At 41.6% G+C, this 18,801-nt stretch overlaps 1 protein-coding gene across 5 annotated transcripts in view; it reads right to left on the bottom strand.

Moving 5' to 3' along the window:
* Positions 1–18,801, bottom strand: part of POU2AF2 (POU class 2 homeobox associating factor 2) — a 144,737-nt gene that overhangs the window by 77,716 nt on the left and 48,220 nt on the right. The window contains exon 1 of one of the 5 annotated variants that reach the window (XM_073585167.1): positions 1,980–2,106. The exons of the other annotated variants lie outside the window; for them this stretch is intronic. Within the exon in view, the coding sequence (XP_073441268.1) occupies positions 1,980–2,004 (25 nt within the window). The 5' untranslated portion in view covers positions 2,005–2,106. Of the gene's footprint in view, positions 1–1,979; positions 2,107–18,801 lie in introns of those variants that run through there. 5 annotated transcript variants of the gene reach the window in all.

The raw sequence follows: 18,801 nt of genomic DNA on the forward strand, positions 1-18,801 counted from the left end.
AAACCTCATTTGAATCCAGAAATATAACTGAGTCCATCAGTTATTAGATATATGAAACTGAAATACCTGTTGCAAAAACCAAAATTGCTATTAAGAAAAAAGGTTAACATTAATAGGGGTGCCCAAACTTTTACATATGACTGCAACTAGCGCGCTGATGCAGGAAGCTGGTAACTAACGTACACATCGGGTATCTAAGGGACGCACGTCCCTTGGATACCCGATGTGTACATTAGTTACCAGCAGATTGCTGGTCTCCCGCCTGTCACACGCAGCAATGTGTGGTGGCCAGCGGGAGACCAGCGACCAAAAAAAAGTCCTGGCCTTTCTTGCAGCGATCAGCGATACTGGCAGGGGGGCCGGTCGCTGATCGCTGTCACACACAGTGATCTCGCTGGTGAGATCGCTGTTGTGTCACAAAAATTGTGACTCAGCAGCAATCTCGCTAGCGAGATCGCTATGTGTGACGGGGCCTTTAGAGAGCACCAACAGGTGATCTTCTATTAAAGTTCTCTTAGATAAATTCAGAACTTGTAGATCATCACACACATCTATTGCTTCCTCCACATTACTTGTTTGCATTTTTTCTTGGAATTTCCGATTTCTGCCCCCTCCTCTTGTCTTTTTTTTCTAAAGGGGCTGCCGATCCTGCTGTTTCTTTTGGACAAACTATCATCTCCTCCATAGCGCTAGAATCAGAGTCCGTGATCCAGCCATCAGAATAAACTTTCTTCTTTCTTAATCTCAAAGATCGATTTTTATTAAAAAAAAAGCTTTTTTTATTTTTAGAATTCCATGAAAAAATATGTCCAGTATCAAAATCCATTTTATCCCGCAGAAATTTTTTATTTTTCTTTTGTTTAGTTTCCATTTGAATGACCACTAATTTCCTTTCTAATTTATTCAGAAAATTGGTGTTTTGACTTTCACTTAAACGTGAAGATAATTCCTTTTTTGCTTTCTCCAACTGTTCACATAAAACCGCATATTCTTTTTCATTTTGACTTGTGACTAATCTTAATAACTTTTGAGAACAATCCAAATGAATAAGTTCCCATTCTTTCAAAAATTCCATATCATTATTTAACTGTGAAATTTCCTTAAACTCGAAGTCCTCTTGGTGCTCGTTTACATTCAATGTAAGATTTAAGTGACTTAATAGTCCAAAACAACCGGATTTCCTTTTCAGCAAGGGAAGAGATTTTAGATTCCAGGGTCTTAAGGGCCCGTCACACTAAGCGATATCGCTAGCAATATCGCTATAACATCACTGGTTTTTGTGACGTTATAGCGATATTGCTAGTGATATCGCTATGTCTGATACTTACCTCCGACCGCTCCCCCGCTGGTTATCGCTGATCGCGCGAGAACGTCCTGGACCGTTTCTCGTCGTCAGCTTCCTGCTGTGGAGACGAGCGACGCATGGAGCCGGGCAGGAGGACGTCAGGATCGCCTCGTCTGACAGGTAAGTAGCGACCCCCGACCGCTGCTATGTCACTGGTGAGATCTGCCTGTGTGGCAGCTCACTAGCGACCACTTAGCGATGCACCAGCGATCCTGACCGCGTCAAATCGCTGGTCGGGATCGCTGGTGCATCACTAAGTGTGACAGCACCTTTAGTGCTAATGATATGCAACTCTTCTTTGTAAATGCAGTCAGCAAAAAATACCCCCGCATCCTCTCTGCCAGCTAACAGTCCTTGTTTAGTTGCACTGTGTTCAGCCTGATCCATAGTGTCCAGACAAATCCATGTTGCTATAAATTCACAGGTGAAGACTCAAAAAGCATGGGCCTTGTGCTCAGTTCTCAAAACAAGTATGCAATTCAATGAAAGCCCAGATGAACGGCACCAAGGCTCTAATCCACCAGCAACAAGTCGAGGATCAATCACAGGCACACAGTGTGTAAAACACTGCTGGGAATAACGGTGCTCAGCGTCAGAAAAAACATGCTGAATTTGTAAGAGATGCGGCACTCACCCAGATTTCCAGTGCAGTGTTTCATATTCAACCATTAAAGGTCACACAATAAAGGTTGGGCAGACAACATTAGGCATGCGGGGAAAAAAACGGACGACAGCCGTTTCGCGTACACAGACGCTTTAACAGGTCCAGGTGTGTAATTACGTGATGTCATTTCCTTAAATAGGTCTATGACTAACAGGTGAACATTTAAAAAAACAGGAATGGACATTTTCAATTAAAAACAAGTAACATAATTACATCTTTATGCTGACTGCAGGAACAATCACAAGAAATGTTTTCAAAAGGAGTGTATAAAGATCCTTACAAACAATTGTTTTCTTTACAGAGAATTTTTTTCTTGTTTACAAAAGAAGTTTTTTTTACAAAAAAATTTTTTTTTTTTCTCTCTTTACAAAAAAATAGATCCAACCTATCATTCAGTCCTAAAGAACCCTGTGCTTTAGATTTAATTATCCTTCTGGCTTCGTGTCTCATCTACAATTTATTATGATTACCACCTCGTGGTCGAACATATTTTTCAGGCACGCCAAAGTCACATGGTTAGCACCTGAGCATGCTCAGATGACACCTTATCCCAGCACGCTCGCTCAGCACTTTTAAGGCTACATTGTAAAACTTTCCATGTGTGCTAAACCTACGCCTTTCACTATGACTCTCCCAGCATTGGTATTACATGAACAGCTGCCATGTACTCCACTATCTGCTGATTGAATGGAGCAGAAGTGTGGCGCTCACACTTGACCTCCGCTCCATTCAGTTGGAGCTCCTCAGAGCTCAGGTTTTCTGGGATTCCCAGTGATCAAAGCCTCAGTGATCACTATGTAAGCTATCTCTTATCCTACTGATAGGGAATAAGTTAAAAACAAAATTTTAGGCTGCAGGAAGAGAAATTTTGACTGTCTCCAGCGCTTCTCCAGACCCTCAACGATCAGTGGGACATTGTCTTGATCCCATATCTACAAGGCTTGTCTCTGTGATAGCAACCTTCATATATTAGCCTGAATGAGCCATGAAAGCCCAATACCAACATTTACAGGGGTCTTCAGGTCTAGGAAAGTAATAACTAATGATAACTGTAAGATTGATTTCCAAAATTGGAGATTGTGTCGACAACTCTACCACTGGATGCAGAGGATTTGCATGAACTCTAGTCAAGTCTACGGCACCGATGAAGATTGCAGTTGGATTTTTTTGTAACTTTGGTTCCATCGACTATGAATGAAGCTGAAGAGGTGTGGGCTACCAGCTCCTTTCAACTCCAGAGAAAGATGGGGATCACAAGTCCTCCATCCTGGCAATCGGTGAGGTCCACAGTCAACACCTATCATGACTTGCTTTGACCAGAAAATTCCCTTAAGTATCAAATTCCGCTAAACTAAATTCCGGAATCATAAATCTTACCTTGTAGCTTTTTTTTTTTTTTTCTTTTTAGGACAATTAAAACCGCTGATAGAAGTCCCCTTCGGGTGTTATGGCTGCAGCTGCCGTGTGCGGGTACAGACAAATAACCTTTTGTAAGAAGGTCGCAATCCACTGAAACCAACAATCCAACAATACAATGTATCATACAATATCACATTTCTTCCGCCGTTTGCTTAGCGCTTATTCTTCTCATACCATTGACATGCTTCCATCATTGTTCTACTGTACATATTAGGAATCACCGGGCAATGAATAGCGAGACGTCAGCATGAAAGAAAGTCTCCACCACCACCATCGACCCTTCCATTATATGGATATCCTACAGCTTTAGCACTTTATAGAAAGAAACAATGATCCGGCACAGCAAACACAAATCCCATGCTTGCGTATCAGGGAGACAAAGGGAGGTTTCAGAATGTTTGCACATGCCCTGATACAATGAAGACCCGAGCTACTAGAAGTATGGAGGACTCGGATAATAACTTTGCTTTTTGATCATTTTTCTCGATCCCTTCGGTTGAGCAGATTGTCCTCCAGACAATACGTTTTGTCATTGAGTCCACAGGCGAGCTGCAACACGACCCAACGATTTGTGATCACTGTAAAAGGGATCATAGTCATGCCAAAAACAGTAATTTGTCAACCATTGAGACCACAGAATGTCATATAGTAGGGGCATAGCTGAGATGTAGAAGAGGGTCTTCTCTCACCATGGGAGGTTTGCTGCTTTTTTCGTTTCCTCTACATCCTCATGATTGAGATAAACCAGAACATGCTACTATTTTGCTTTCAAAAAATACCAAAAAATCATGTATCCTTGTAAACTCATGTCAGCCGAGGACTTATACTGTGTACATACTTTATTAAAAGGATTTTTCCAAGATTGGAAAAACTTGGCTAAAGTAAGGCACTGGCTTCAGAAGTGATTGGCTGCAGCGGTTGCACAAGTAGACAGTCATGTGAAGTTATTGGCCGACTTACTTTTTACCCGTAAATGCCACAAAACTAATCCAAAAGCTCCTTGTTTTCCTTAATATGAAAAGTAATCTATTTATATGCAAAATAAACCTTGAATGCTCAGAACGGCATCTAATAAAAGGCACATAAAAAACTAATATTGATCTCTGCTCAATTCTGCACTCCGAGCTTCTTTCTGTCCCTGCGGCACTAATGTTCCATGGAGTCAGCGAACAGCGCTACAGAACCCAACAGGCCCTATTAAAGATCAATGGGTTCTCCATGGGTGCGGCTCACAACTATTGTGAAAATGGAAGTCACAAGGCAAATGTGAACAGAGCCTTATATATGAGATCGGGATTACTGAGATTTTGGAATAAATGTAAATGTATGAGAAAAATGGAATATTGAGAAAATGTGAATTTTGTTTACAGTTACCAAATTACAGTATTTTGCTACATTTTTATGTGATCAATTTAGTAACTGAACTGATTACTAATCAATTAAATTTAAAGGCACTGTACACCTCTTCTATGGGAAAAGGATTTTTACCTTCATTGTTAATAAAATTGTACCAAGTTTCATTCTGCAATCTTCATCCTTTCACCGTCTGATATTCAGTTTGTAGCCTTAACCAAGATTCAGATTTTTCTCTTGTGGTAGTATCACTCCCTGTAATACAGGCTGGATATGAGCTCTCTTGTATCTCTTTATTCACTGCTCATATATCAGCACAGCTTCTTTTCACTTATTTCACCTTTATTAGTGATGAGCGAGTATACTCGTTGCTCGGGTTTTCCGAGCATGCTCTAGTGGCCTCCGAGTATTTTAGAGTGCTCGGATATTTAGTTTGTGTCAATGCAGCTGCATGATTTGTGGCTGCTGGACACACTGAATGCATGTGAGGAATGCTTGCTTGTTAGGGAATTCCCATGTGTATTCAGGCTGTTCAGCAGGCATAAATCATGCAGCTTAGGCGACAGAAGCTAAATCTCCGAGCGCACCAAAATACTCGGAGATCACCTGAGCATGCTCGGGGAAACCCGAGCAACAAGTATACTCGCTCATCACTAATCTTTATTTTTTCTTCCATATGTAGCCTGTGTCTCTGCCCTCCCTGAGACTGTAGATTCTTTTCTCCTCTCCACATTGTAGAGATCTATGTAAAACTCCCTTTCAGCTGCTCTGTCTAAGGCTAGGGTCCCAAAACTGTATCTTCTACATCTGAGATAATAGGTCCGATTATCCTAATCACACTCTGATCAGAGTTTGATCACAGTGTGATTTGATTTTCTCAGATGTGGAGAATGAAAAAAAAAAGTTTCTCCATCTTCTCCCATCAATCTGTCTGTGAAAATCGAACTGCACTTGGATATCATCCAAGTATGGTCTGATGTTTTCCACGGACCCATGGACATTAATGGCCAAGTGTCAAATGATTATCAGATGCAAATTGTGCATGTTGCGATTTATTGAGGAAGAAATCGGACATGAGAACTGCCTCATTGAATAACATTGGTCCGATGTTTTGACGGATCTACTGTCGTCTGCACTCTGCACCAGCCCTTACAATGAGAGAAGGGTTGGTGAGAGCAGGGAGAGACATCAGAACCTGGAGCAGGAGCTCTGACAGATATGTAGCATTTTTGCAAAAACTGAGCTATATTAAAGGACCGGCGGACACCAGTTGAAAAAATAATGAAGACTACTTAGAAAGTCACTTAACTTTTGCATTTAGGAAGCAAATCAACATTGAAAAAGTATTCAGTGCAAATGTGTGCATATCCTTTAACCTTTCAGAAACCATTCAACTAAAACAAAATCGTAAAGTTGTGCATAACCCAAAATTTTTTTTGTCAACCAAGCCAATGATGGTGACAACCAAGTTCAAGGTTTCTCACTCCAAAAGCATAATGAAAATGACAAAAAAAATAGGCAATTTCAAATTAAAGGAAGTTTGTCAGCTCAAAATAACTGTTCTGCTTGTTTTACATCTATTCCCCCCCATCTTTTTTTATTTAGAGGAGCCAGAGAAGGTAGAGAAAGATCGAAATAAATAAGTGGCAAAGTGCCCTGAACTGATCAGAGTGTGCTTGGTCTGTACGGTCATTTTGAGCTGATTGTTTTTAAAATTAGATTGCAAATTATTTTAAAAATTTTTGGAGCAACAAGACTGTAGGTTCATAAGATCATCAATTTGTCCGATTCTCTGTTTTACAAAGACATATGTTTCTTTCCTGAGGTTTGTGATTTATCAATCATAACATTAAAACATGAAAAAAGATCTCCCTTGGCCTCCAGAAAAGCTCAGATCCAAAGGACCTCTGAAGGTGTCTTTTGGCCATTTCAACAACATACAGGATTCTTTAAAGGGGTTGTCTACTTTTTATTTACGTAAATGCATGTTTTGGAGGCTAAAAATAATTTTTGCAATTGAGCTCCATTAAAAATGTTGCTCCATTTTGCTTTTACAAACTATTTCTCTGAGCATTCAGTTTTGATGTGGTCTGCTGTCACAAATTAACTGAATGGCGATAACAAATGAAATGAAAACTTTTTTACACTGTCAGAACGAGCTCACTGACAGATTCTCAGTTAACTCATTCTGCAGCCATTAATACACAGTGCGTCCAGAAGCTTCAGAAAACAATCAGTGCAACTTTTTCTTTTTTTTTAATGAAAACCATTTACAAAGATGATTTTTAGCCAAAAATACATGACTGTAAGAAAAAGGAAAGTCCCTATAGGTGGACAACCCCTGTAAGACCTGCATGTTGCTCAGTGTAGCCGCCATGGATTGAAGTTATTTTTCCAGCACATCCCGCAGGCGATTGATTTATTAAGTGGCATGTAACAACTGTATGTGTGGAGCAATTTACTTCGGTGATCCTGTATCTTTGATCTCCATCTTGAGTAGTCTCCCCGCATTGTGTCGCCCCACGCCGAGTCTGGTGAGTGACCCTCCCCGGGTCCATTATTCCTTCCATCGAATATTGATGGCTACAGCCACTTATGTGCCAATGACACCGATTATATTGGTGAATGATTTCAGAGACACGACAAATATTCACTTTACGGAAGAGTAAAGCAGATTATCAGTTATCACACCTGGATTTGTGGAATTTGTTAGCGGTCGCTGACAAGAAGTAATAGAAGAAACTGAATAATGGAAAACCCCTGAGCAAACAGTGAAGGAATGTGTCCTGGCCGAAAACCCCAGAAGAGAAAAAGAAAAACATGTTGAAATGTCGCCAAACTTTTAAAATATTGATGAAAGTTTGGATTTATAACTTTTGATTATTTGTTTACAGCTTTGGCATGAAGAGATAACAGCTTGTGTGAAAGAAATACACAGGGTCAGACGTGTCCCCCGAGCACAGAACATACCAGATATATCTATCATCCATCTATCTATCTATCTGCTGTAGCTATCTATCATCTACAGTTGTGGCCAAAAGTATTGACACCCCTGCAATTCTGTCAGATAATACTCAGTTTCTTCCTCAAAATTATTGAAAACAAATTCTTTGTTATTATCTTCATTTAATTTGTCTTAAGTGAAAAAACACTAAAAGAATTGTCCTAAAGCCAAATTGGATATAATTCCACACCAAACATAACAAAGAGGGTGGACAAAAGTATTGGCACTGTTCGAAAAATCATGTGATGCTTCTCTAATTTGTGTAATTAACAGCACCTGTAACTTACCTGTGGCACCTAACAGGTGTTGGCAATAACTAAATCACACTTGCAGCCAGTTGACATGGATTAAAGTTGACTCAACCTCTGTCCTGTGTCCTTGTGTGTACCACATTGAGTATGGAGAAAAGAAAGAAGACCAAAGAACTGTCTGAGGACTTGAGAAACCAAATTGTGAGGAAGCATGAGCAATCTCAAGGCTACAAGTCTATCTCCAAAGACCTGAATGTTCCTGTGTCTACCGTGCGCAGTGTCATCAAGAAGTTTAAAGCCCATGGCACTGTGGCTAACCTCCCTAGATGTGGACGGAAAAGAAAAATTGACAAGAGATTCAACGCAAGATTGTGCAGATGTTGGATAAAGAACCTCGACTAACATCCAAACAAGTTCAAGCTGCCCTGCAGTCCGAGGGTACAACAGTGTCAACCCGTACTATCCGTCGGCGTCTGAATGAAAAGGGACTGTATGGTAGGAGACCCTGGAAGACCCCACTTCTTACCCTGAGACATAAAAAAGCCAGGCTGGAGTTTGCCAAAACTTACCTGAAAAAGCCTAAAACGTTTTGGAAGAATGTTCTCTGGTCAGATGAGACAAAAGTAGAGCTTTTTGGGCAAAGGCATCAACATAGAGTTTACAGGAGAAAAAAAGAGGCATTCAAAGAAAAAAAACACTGTCCCTACAGTCAAACATGGCGGAGGTTCCCTGATGTTTTGGGGTTGCTTTGCTGCCTCTGGCACTGGACTGCTTGACTATGTGCATGGCATTATGAAGTCTGTAGACTACCAAACTAAACAAATTTTGCAGCATAATATAGGGCCCAGTGTGAGAAAGCTGAGTCACCCTCAGAGGTCATGGGTCTTCCAGCAGGACAATGACCCAAAACACACTTCAAAAAGCACTAGAAAATGGTTTGAGAGAAAGCACTGGAGACTTCTAAGGTGGCCAGCAACGAGTCCAGACCTGAATCCCATAGAACACCTGTGGAGAGATCTAAAAAATGGCAGTTTGGAGAAGGCACCCTTCAAATATCAGGGACCTGGAGCAGTTTGCCAAAGAAGAATGGTCTAAAATTCCAGCAGAGCATTGTAAGAAACTCATTGATGGTTACCGGAAGCGGTTGGTCGCAGTTATTTTGGCTAAAGGTTGTGCAACCAAGTATTAGGCTGAGGGTGCCAATGCTTTTGTCTGGCCCATTTTTGGAGTTTTGTGTGAAATGATCAATGTTTTGCTTTTTGCTTCATTCTCTTTTGTGTTTTTTCATTTAAGACAAATTAAATGAAGATAATAATACCAAAGAATTTGTGTTTGCAATCATTTTCAGGAAGAAATGGAGTATTATCTGACAGAATTGCAGGGGTGTCAATACTTTTGGCCACAACTGTATCTATCATCTATCCGATCGATCGATCATCTCTTATATATCTATTATCTATTTATCTACCATCTATTGATCTATTAGCTCACTATCTTTTTATCATCTCTCTATCTATCTATAAATCCACCACTATCTTTTCCTCTTTTGTGGAAAACAAACTCAATGCAATATACGGACTTGCTAGCGAAACTCTGGACAGGCTGCAACTCACATGACTGCCACTGGGTGGCCTCCTATAGTCACGTGTAGCATAAACAATACTGTGACAGTGTATCACTAAATAATGATGTGAAACACTGCAGAAATCGTTACAGCTCTCTCTTTCTCTCTATTTTTCCCTCTGTCTCGCTCTCTCTCCTCCCTCTCTCCTTCCTCGGTCTCTCTCTCTCTCTCCTTCCTCTGTCTCTCTCTATCGCTCTCTCCTCCCTCCGTCAATCATTCTCTCTTTCTCTCTCCTTCCTCAGTGTCTCTTTCCTCCCTCAGTCTCTCTCTCTCTCTCTCCTTCCATGGTCTCTCTCTCTCCTTCCTCGGTCTCTCTCTTTCTTTCTCTCTTCTCCCTCGGTCTCTTTCTCTCTCCTCCCATGGTCTCTCTCCTTCCTCGGTCTCACTCTCTCTATCGCTCTCTCCTCCCTCAATCATTCTTTCTCTCTCTCCTCCCTCAGTGTCTCTTTCTCTCTCCCCTTCGGTCTCTTTCTCTCTCTCTCCTCCCATGGTCTCTCTCTCTCTCCTTCCTCGGTCTCACTCTCTCTATCGCTCTCTCCTCCCTCTGTCAATCATTCTCTCTCTCTCTCTCTCTCTCTCCTCCCTCAGTGTCTCTTTTTCTCTCTCCTCCCTCGATCTCTCTCTTTCAAATTCAAATGAGCTTTATTGGAAGGACTAAGTACATGATAGCATTGCCAAATCAAATGGTAAAAAATAGGGGGATAGGGGGGCATATACGTTGGAGTCCATGACATATCAGGTTCTTTAGTTGGGGCATATGGACGTGTCCAGGGTGGGGTGTAAAAGTCCATGACTTAGTCTGTGACAGGCACTGACATATTCTGCTGCTATGGCCGCGGCACTTTCCTCTTACCCCAGTATTATTGGCAGTTTCTCTGGGAGGAGATGTCTCTCTCTCCTCCCTCGGTCTCTCTATCCCTCGATTTCTCTTTCTCTATTTCTCTCTCTCCCTCTGTCTCTCTCCCTCTCGCTCTCCAGATCAATGCAATCCGATGTGGATCACTTGTTACCCGGCACCCTCACATAGAGGATAAGCCGGCAGGTATCAGGGGCCCCATCTCTGGCCATCCGTATTCCTCCACTATGTCTCCCATCATAGACTGTCTGCGCTCCGTGGTATCAGCAGTGGAATTCATTTCCTGAGATTCTGTATTTGCTTATGTGATCCACAAGTTTGTCAGTGTCTGGGGTTTTGCCCGGGGACAGCACTTTTCGCGAGGCCTCTTTTATATGCCTGAAGCACCTGCACCTGCTCCTCCATCCTCAGTCTCTATGACTTCTGCATTCAAATAATATGGTGATGTGTCTTTGTCTAAAGCAAACATATGGACGATGTTATATTCAGACTCGGAGACGGCCGCGTACAGATGTGCCCGGCTTTAGTAACCGCTTTCTTTTCTTTTAGCATCTGCTCATAATTCTCACTGTCTTTTCTATTTTTATTTAGTGCTGGAGAGAAAATTCTTGTACAGTGCGATGCAACAGGCAGGATCTCTGCAGATACAGCAAAAAAAGGGTGAAAAGTATGAAATAAGATTGGAATACACTGATATCCAACTTTTTATGTTCCTTGTGGACAGCCATTCTCTGAAGTTCTGCCTGTTTTTCCTTTACTATTGATCTCCACGACTTCACAAATTTTTCGTTTTTGTGCTTTTGTTTCTTTCCTAGTTTTTTTCCTGGAGCCAAAATTAACCTTTTTTTTTCCTGCCATCAACATAACGACTAGCTAGTTGTGAAAAAGGAAAAAAAAATTGGATAATTCTTCATTTTATTGATAGTTCCATAAAACCAGGAACATGGCAGGAAACAAATGATACGTTGTCGCGTTTTGACCTACATGGTCTTAGCCATTCCATACGGTTTCATTTTCAGCTAGTGAATAAACACTCTTTTTAAAGCTTGGTTTTTGTGGGTCGAGTTGTAGTTTTAAATGATGTTTTAAAAACAGAAAAAGAAAATTGTCAACATGGCGAAATGATGTAAAACGCAATTCTGCCATTGCTTTTTTAGGTGAAAATGAACTGTATGAGTAATGATAGAGGCCTGGTGGTCAGAGGAGTTCGTCGAATGGCATCCTTTCCGGTGGTCAGACAAGTGGCCGGTGGAGAGAGAGGAACCTGCGGAACTAAAGGATCTGGAACTGGAATGTCACAATCTATTTTTGGATTTGTGGCAGTTCTGGCTCCACCAAGTTAAACTTTTTTCCTTTCAGACCAGCGGGGGTTAAATGCTGTTTTCCCAGCTGGCAACCTGGTGTCACTGCAGTGCTGCTGGATCAGTTGATGTTGGTGGTGATCAATCCCTACATTCTTTAAAAGATCACCTGATGCATCAGCTGACTGTTGGTTATACAGGTCCTTTCTGGAGACCAGCCTAGCAGGAGCAGCTCTCTGGTGCCTGCCACATTTGGTGTTAAGAGTCCTGTTGCTGTTGATATCTGCAGTGTGTAGCTTTGAAGCGGTGCATATAAGCTAAATGTGTTTTTTTTTTCTCTTAGTCCCTTTTGTTGTTTGTCACTTTCCCCTGTGTGTACTACATGCAGTGGCAAGTGCTCCTTGCCGGCCAGTGCATTAGCCAGGGCAGAGACAGGTGACACTAGGGATTAGGTTCCTGATGGCAGCAGGAGGAACGACCTGCATAGGGTGTTAGGGGAGTGCAGGGACAGGCTCAGGCTGAAATCAGGTGGTGACCATCCCTGATTCCCTATCGATAGGGCCTTCCTTTTTCCATCCTGCTATGTGTGAGTTGCGCCATCCGTTGAATGACCATGTGTTGGGGTCGAGTCACACTGTGACATGGAAGGCGCACAGAGGACATTTGAAATGGCAATGAGGGATCGTTGCGGCCGCTGTTACTGACTTTCACTGATGCGCCAGAGGATTGTCATCGGATGCAGTGGCGGTTAGTAGGGGGTTTCCATCTGAGTGCCCTACTGCCACTGCTCCCTTACCTCTTGTGGCCCCCCACCATCCCCGGTCCTGCTCTGTCTCCCGGCTTCACCATAGTCTCCGACGTTGGTGGCATCTGGTTCTTCCTGGCCCGCTCCTGTTTCACTCTGTGCCCAGGCAGGCTTGCCCAGGGCAGGGTGCTCTGCAGTGACCAAGAGCTGACTATACCCCAGGAGGGGGAAGTAAAGACTGCTGCCCCGGACCCACAGGCAGTGAAGTGGGCTCTGGGACTGAGTAGTGCTCCGCCGAGAACTATAAGCATCCAGGAATCGGCTTGAGGACTGTGACTGTTTCTGCGGCTGCCATTGCTGCCGCCATTGATGCTACCGCTGATACGGCAGTGAAGGAACTAGGGTAAGAGCAGGAAGTTTACCTAAATTATTGTAACTACTTGTTCCATGTTTTCTGCTTTTATTACCTTTTCTCTACTCTGCAATTGTTATCCCTGTTGGATTTTAACTGTGCTTCCGGATCCTGATTGCCCATGCTGCAGTGACTGTGGAGAAGAGGTCAATCACCTTGGGTTCATCTGTCCTGTCTATTTTATGTGCAAGGCGCCGGGGTGCTTGCTGACTGTTTGCTCAGTGGACTCCGGTCGTGTACTGTGGCTTTAAGTAACAGCCTTAACTACCACCCCTTGCCATCTTGTTACAGTACAGCCATGAGTCTTCTTGGAATGATGCAACAAGTTTTTCACACCTGGATTTGGGGATCCTCTGCCATTCTTCCTTGCAGATCCTCTCCAGTTCCATCAGTTGGATGGTGAACGTTGGTGGACAGGCATTTTAAGGTCTCTCCGGAGATGCTCTATTGGGTTTAGGTCAGGGCTCTGGCTGGGCCAGTCAAGAATGGTCACAGAGTTGTTCTGAAGCCACTCCTTTGTTATTTTAGCTGTGTGCTTAGGGTCATTGTCTTGTTGGAAAGTGAACCTTCGGCCAAGTCTGAGGACCAGAGCACTCTGGAAGAGGTTTTCATCCAAGATAGCTCTATGCTTGGCCACATTCATGTTTCCGTCAGTTGCAACCAGTTGTCCTGTCCCTGCAGCTGAAAAACACACCCATAGCATGATGCTGCCACCACCATATTTTACTGTTGGGATTGTTTTGGGCAGGTGATGAGCTGTGGCTGGCCTTCTACACACATACCGTACCTCTTAGAATTATCACCATAAAGGTCTATCTTCGTCTCATGAGACCAGAGAATCTAATTTCTCATAGTTTGGGAGTCCTTCATATGTTTGAGCAAACTCTATGCGGGCTTTCAGATGTCTTGCACTGAGGAGAAGCTTCCGTCTGGCCACTCTGCCATAAAGGCCCGACTGGTGGAGGGCTACAGTGATAGTTGACTTGGTGGAACTTTCTCCCTTCTCCCTACTGCATCTGTGGAGCTCTGCCACAGTGATCTTGGGGTTCTTCTTTACCTCTCTCACCATGACTCTTCTCCCACGATTGCTCAGTTTGGCTGGACAGCCAGGTACAGGAAGACTTCTGGTGATTATGGAGGCCACTGTGCTCTTAGGAACCTTGAGTACTGCAGAAATTCTTTTGTAACCTTGGCCAGAAGTGTGCCTTGCCACAATTCTGTCTCTGAACTCCTTGGCCAGTTCCTTTGACCTCAGGATTCTCATTTGGTCTGACATGCACTGCGAGCTGTGAGGTCTTATATAGACAGGTGTGTGTCTTTCCAAATCAAGTCCTATCAGTTTAACTAAACACAGCTGGACTCCAATGAAGGAGTAGAACCATCTCAAAGAGGATAACAAGGAATGGACAGCATGTGACTTAAATATGAGTGTCTGAGCAAAGGGTCTGAATACTTATGACCATGTGATATTTCAGTTTTTCTTTTTTAATAAATTTGCAAAAATTTCTACATTTCTGTTATTTTCAGTCAGGATCCGGTGTAGAGTGTACATTAATGAGAGAAAAACTGAACTTTTTTGAATTTACCAAATGGCTGCAATGAAACCAAGAGTGAAAAATTTAAAGGGGTCTGAATACTTTCCGTACCCACTGTATATCTGTAATATTTAAGGCTGAGAATATTTGTACATTCTGCACCTGTTGTCGATTTTGCTCCCTCGTTTTTCCATTTTATGATAATAAAATGCTCCCAGGTTGTTCCAAGAATATTGGATTACAGAACATAGCTATTGACTAATGCGCTACAATGTGTCATGCCAGGAGGCATGCAACATCCTTGATGACACCTTGATGACAGCAGTGTGTGCTGCTGGATCACGATACAGTGCCCCTGTACGCCAGTAGATGCGGAGGTGAAATGACCCTACACACAGCGCATTCCTTGATACGTGTGGATTAGACACCTCCTAAAAGTATATTTTCTAATACAGAGGGGCAAACAGCCAAGGATCTTGAATTCTGCACCTGCTTTATCTGGCGAAGATCACTTATCAAAGTTTATTAAATATAAAACAGCACAAAAATGCACAAACAATACGATTCCAGGAGTTTTATTTCCTACAGCAATAATTTTTCACATTCTTCTTTATCACTTTGCTTTTTAATTTGTAAAAGTTTTCATTCTCCATTTTTCTGTAATTCTTTCTGGTATTTTTTGATGGATGTGATGTGTTGAAGATTTTTTATTTTTTTGAAGGGGGTTAGGTATGGAAAAAAATAGCAATTCTGCAAAGTTTATTTTACAGTGCCTACTGCACGATAAGTGTCAAGTTATCTATATTTCATGTTTCAAAACAATTGTGGCTATACCAAATTTATTTAATTTTTATTTAAGTTTTCCTTCTTATGTGCAATAAAATCCTTTTTTTTAAATTAATTTATTTTTAAGTCTCATTTTCAGAAACCTATAACTTTAATTTTTTCCATTGACCTAACTACATGAATACCTATTTTTTGCTGTTTTCATCCACACGGCTTTTTATTTGTAATCTTTTTGAAGGCAGATAAATGTAATTCTGCCATTATTTTTTTCCATTATAAGTTAAATAAGATATTTCTATAATTGGGTAATATAGAAATGATTAAGGGGAAAATATTGATTTTTCTTTATCTTTCCTTTTTTTGCATTTTTTTACATTTTGTAAAATTTATGAAGCTTTGCAGCTCACTGTATTAGGAAATTTATCTTCATTCCTGTAAAAAAACGAAGGCTGATTCTGAAACGCACGTCAGGGTGGCCGCACACTCACCCAGGAGCCCCTGCATTCATTTGGTATTATTCTTAGGTAATGCAAGAGTTTACTTTTTACAATTTGAATATCTCATTTTTACCAATTGCATATATAGTTGAAACCAGTATTTTCCATCCACTATATAAAAAGACACATCTGCATGTTTTTCTCCATATCTGACATGAAATCAGAATAAACCTTTCCCGTTTTAGGTCAATTAGGATTACCATAATCTAATATATAAAGCTCAATGTGTGTGTGTATGTCCGGGATTGGCATCCGCACCGTTTCAGCTACAGCCACAAAATTTTGCACAGTCACATGTCTGGACCCCGAGAGCGTCATAGGCTATGTTGTGAGGCAAAATTTTAACCCCGCGTGTTCCAATTCACCAAACAATTTTGCCCCTATCTACATAATGGGTAAAAGTGTATGTATTGGCATCTGCACCGTCGTAGCTACAGCCACAAAATTTTGCAGAGTCACACGTCTGGACCCCAAGAGTGTCATAGGCTATGTTGTGAGGCGAAATTTTAACCCCGCGCGTTCCAATTCACCAAACAATTTTGCCCCTATCTACGTAATGGGGAAAAAGTGAAAGGAAAAGTGTTGGAGGCAAATTGACAGCTGCCAGATGTGAACAAGGGGGACTTAAAGAATGAGAGCGATGGTGCCAAAGAGTATATACCGTACAGTTGCTAAGGTGGGGCCCTGACATGGGATACTCACCACACACGGGGATATGAACACACACAAAATGCGCCACACACTACCACGTGCTTCAACACATATACCACCCTCAGCACACATTTCACCACACATACACCAACCTCACCACATAAAAGTCGAAACACAAAAGTCGCCACTCAAAACTCGCCACGCTGTCCCAGAGCTGTTTAAAAGCTGAAAAATGAGCTGTGATTGGTTGCTATCAGCAACAGTTTTCTTTTGTAGACAGTTGTGGTAACTGAGGCCTATTATTCTTATCTTTTCTATGGTGTTATCTATTAGATACACGGATCAGCAGTCAGTATCACAGGATAGGATTAGATACATGGCTCAGCAGACAGTATCACACAGAATAGGATTAGATACACGGCTCAGCAGTCAGTATCACACAGGACAGGATTAGATACACTGCTCAGCAGTCAGTGTCACGATAGGATTAGACACACAGCTCAGCAGAAAGTATCACACAGGAGAGGATACTTGGGTTATCGTTTAGTTAATTTGTGTTGCAAATCTGTAGTGTTGAATATATGATGTGAAATGTTTTTATGTGCAATATAATCATTATGATTTGTTATAACTAACCACAGTTGGTTACTATGCCCAGGCAACGCCGGGCTCTTCAGTTAGTTATTAATATTTGTCAAATGCCAGAATAATGAGAGAGAGAGAGAGAGAGAGAGAGAGAGAGAGAGAGAGAGAGAGAGAGAGAGAGAGAGAGAGAGAGAGAGAGAGAGAGAGAGAGAGAATGTTTTAAGGCATTTTTATTACTTACTGCAAAATCAAAAGTTTACATACACCAAAATTACTATGCCTTTAAACTATTCTGGACTGCCCATAAGATGATGTCATGTGTTTGGAAGTGTTTTTTTTGCAACATCTGAGTTAATTAGAGACACACCAGTGGATCTATTTTAATGCACACCTGAAACACACTGCTTCCTTGTGTAGCATCATGGGAAAGTCTAAATAAATCTGCTAAGATATCAGGAAGAGAATTGTGGACTTGCACAAGTCTGGCTCATCCTTGGGTGTCATTTCAATATACCTGAAAGTGCCTCATTCATCTGTACAAACAATTATACGCAAGTACAAACAAGATGGGAATGTCCAGCCATCATACCGCTCAAGAAGGAAACGGGTTCTGTGTCCCAGAGATGAACGTGCTTTGTCCGACTTGTACATATCAACCCAAGGATAAAAGCAAAAGACCTTGTGAAGATGATGACGGAAGCTGTTAAGATTGTGTCAATATCCACAGTGAAACGAGTACTGTATAAACATGGGCTGAAAGGCAACTCTGCCAGGAAGAAGCTATTACTCCAAAAGAAACATAAAAAAAAATTAATATTTGCAAATGCACACAGGAACGAAGATCTTCATGTTTGGAGACATACCCTGTAGTCTGATGAATCTAAAATTGAACTTTTTGGGCATAACGACCACCGTTACATTTGGAGGAAAAAGGGAGAAGCTTGGAAGCCTATCAACATCCCAACTGTGAAACACTGTGGTGGCAGCATCATGTTGTGGGGTTGTTTTACTGCAGGAAGGACTGGTGCACTTCACAAAATAAATAGCAGCATGAGAAAAAAAAAAAGATTGTGACAATACTGAAGCAACATCTCAAGCCATCAGCCAGGAAGTTAAAGCTTGGACAGAAATGGGTCTTCCAAGTGGACAATGACCGGAAGTATACAAAATGATAAAGTGGCTTAAGGATAACAAAGTCAATGTTTTCGAGTGGCCATCAAAAAGTCCTGATCTCAATCCTATTAAAAATGTATGGGTAAAGATGAAAAGGCCGGTGCGAGCAAGGCAACCCACAAACCTGGATCAGTTACACCAGTTTTGTCAGCAGGAATGGGCCCAAATTCCATCCAACTATTGTAAGAAGCTTGTGGAAAGGAAATCACAAACGTCTGACCCAAGTCATTCAGTTTAAGGGCAATGGGACCAAATACTAATGAAATGTATTGAAACTTTTGACTTTACAGTAAGTAATAAAAATGCCTTAAAACATTCTCTCCTCATTTGGCAAATATTTATAATTATAGTAATCCTAATTGACCTAAAACGGGAAAGGTTTATTCCGATTTCATGTCAGATATTGAGAAAAACATGCAGATGTGCCTTTTTATATAGTGGGTGGAAACTTCTGGTTTCAACTGTATATAGCTACATTTGCATTCCTTGATACCCACTTATTTCTTTACTGCAGTGTTGGGCTTTACTCAGGAGTGTAATCTATGTACTACTAGTATTTATCACATGATATGATGTATACCTATGTGCCCACACTCCTAC

The sequence above is a fragment of the Dendrobates tinctorius genome, unplaced genomic scaffold (genome assembly GCF_039654945.1).
Source record: "Dendrobates tinctorius isolate UK_male_01 unplaced genomic scaffold, ASM3965494v1 ptg000086l, whole genome shotgun sequence".
NCBI lineage: Eukaryota > Metazoa > Chordata > Amphibia > Anura > Dendrobatidae > Dendrobates > Dendrobates tinctorius.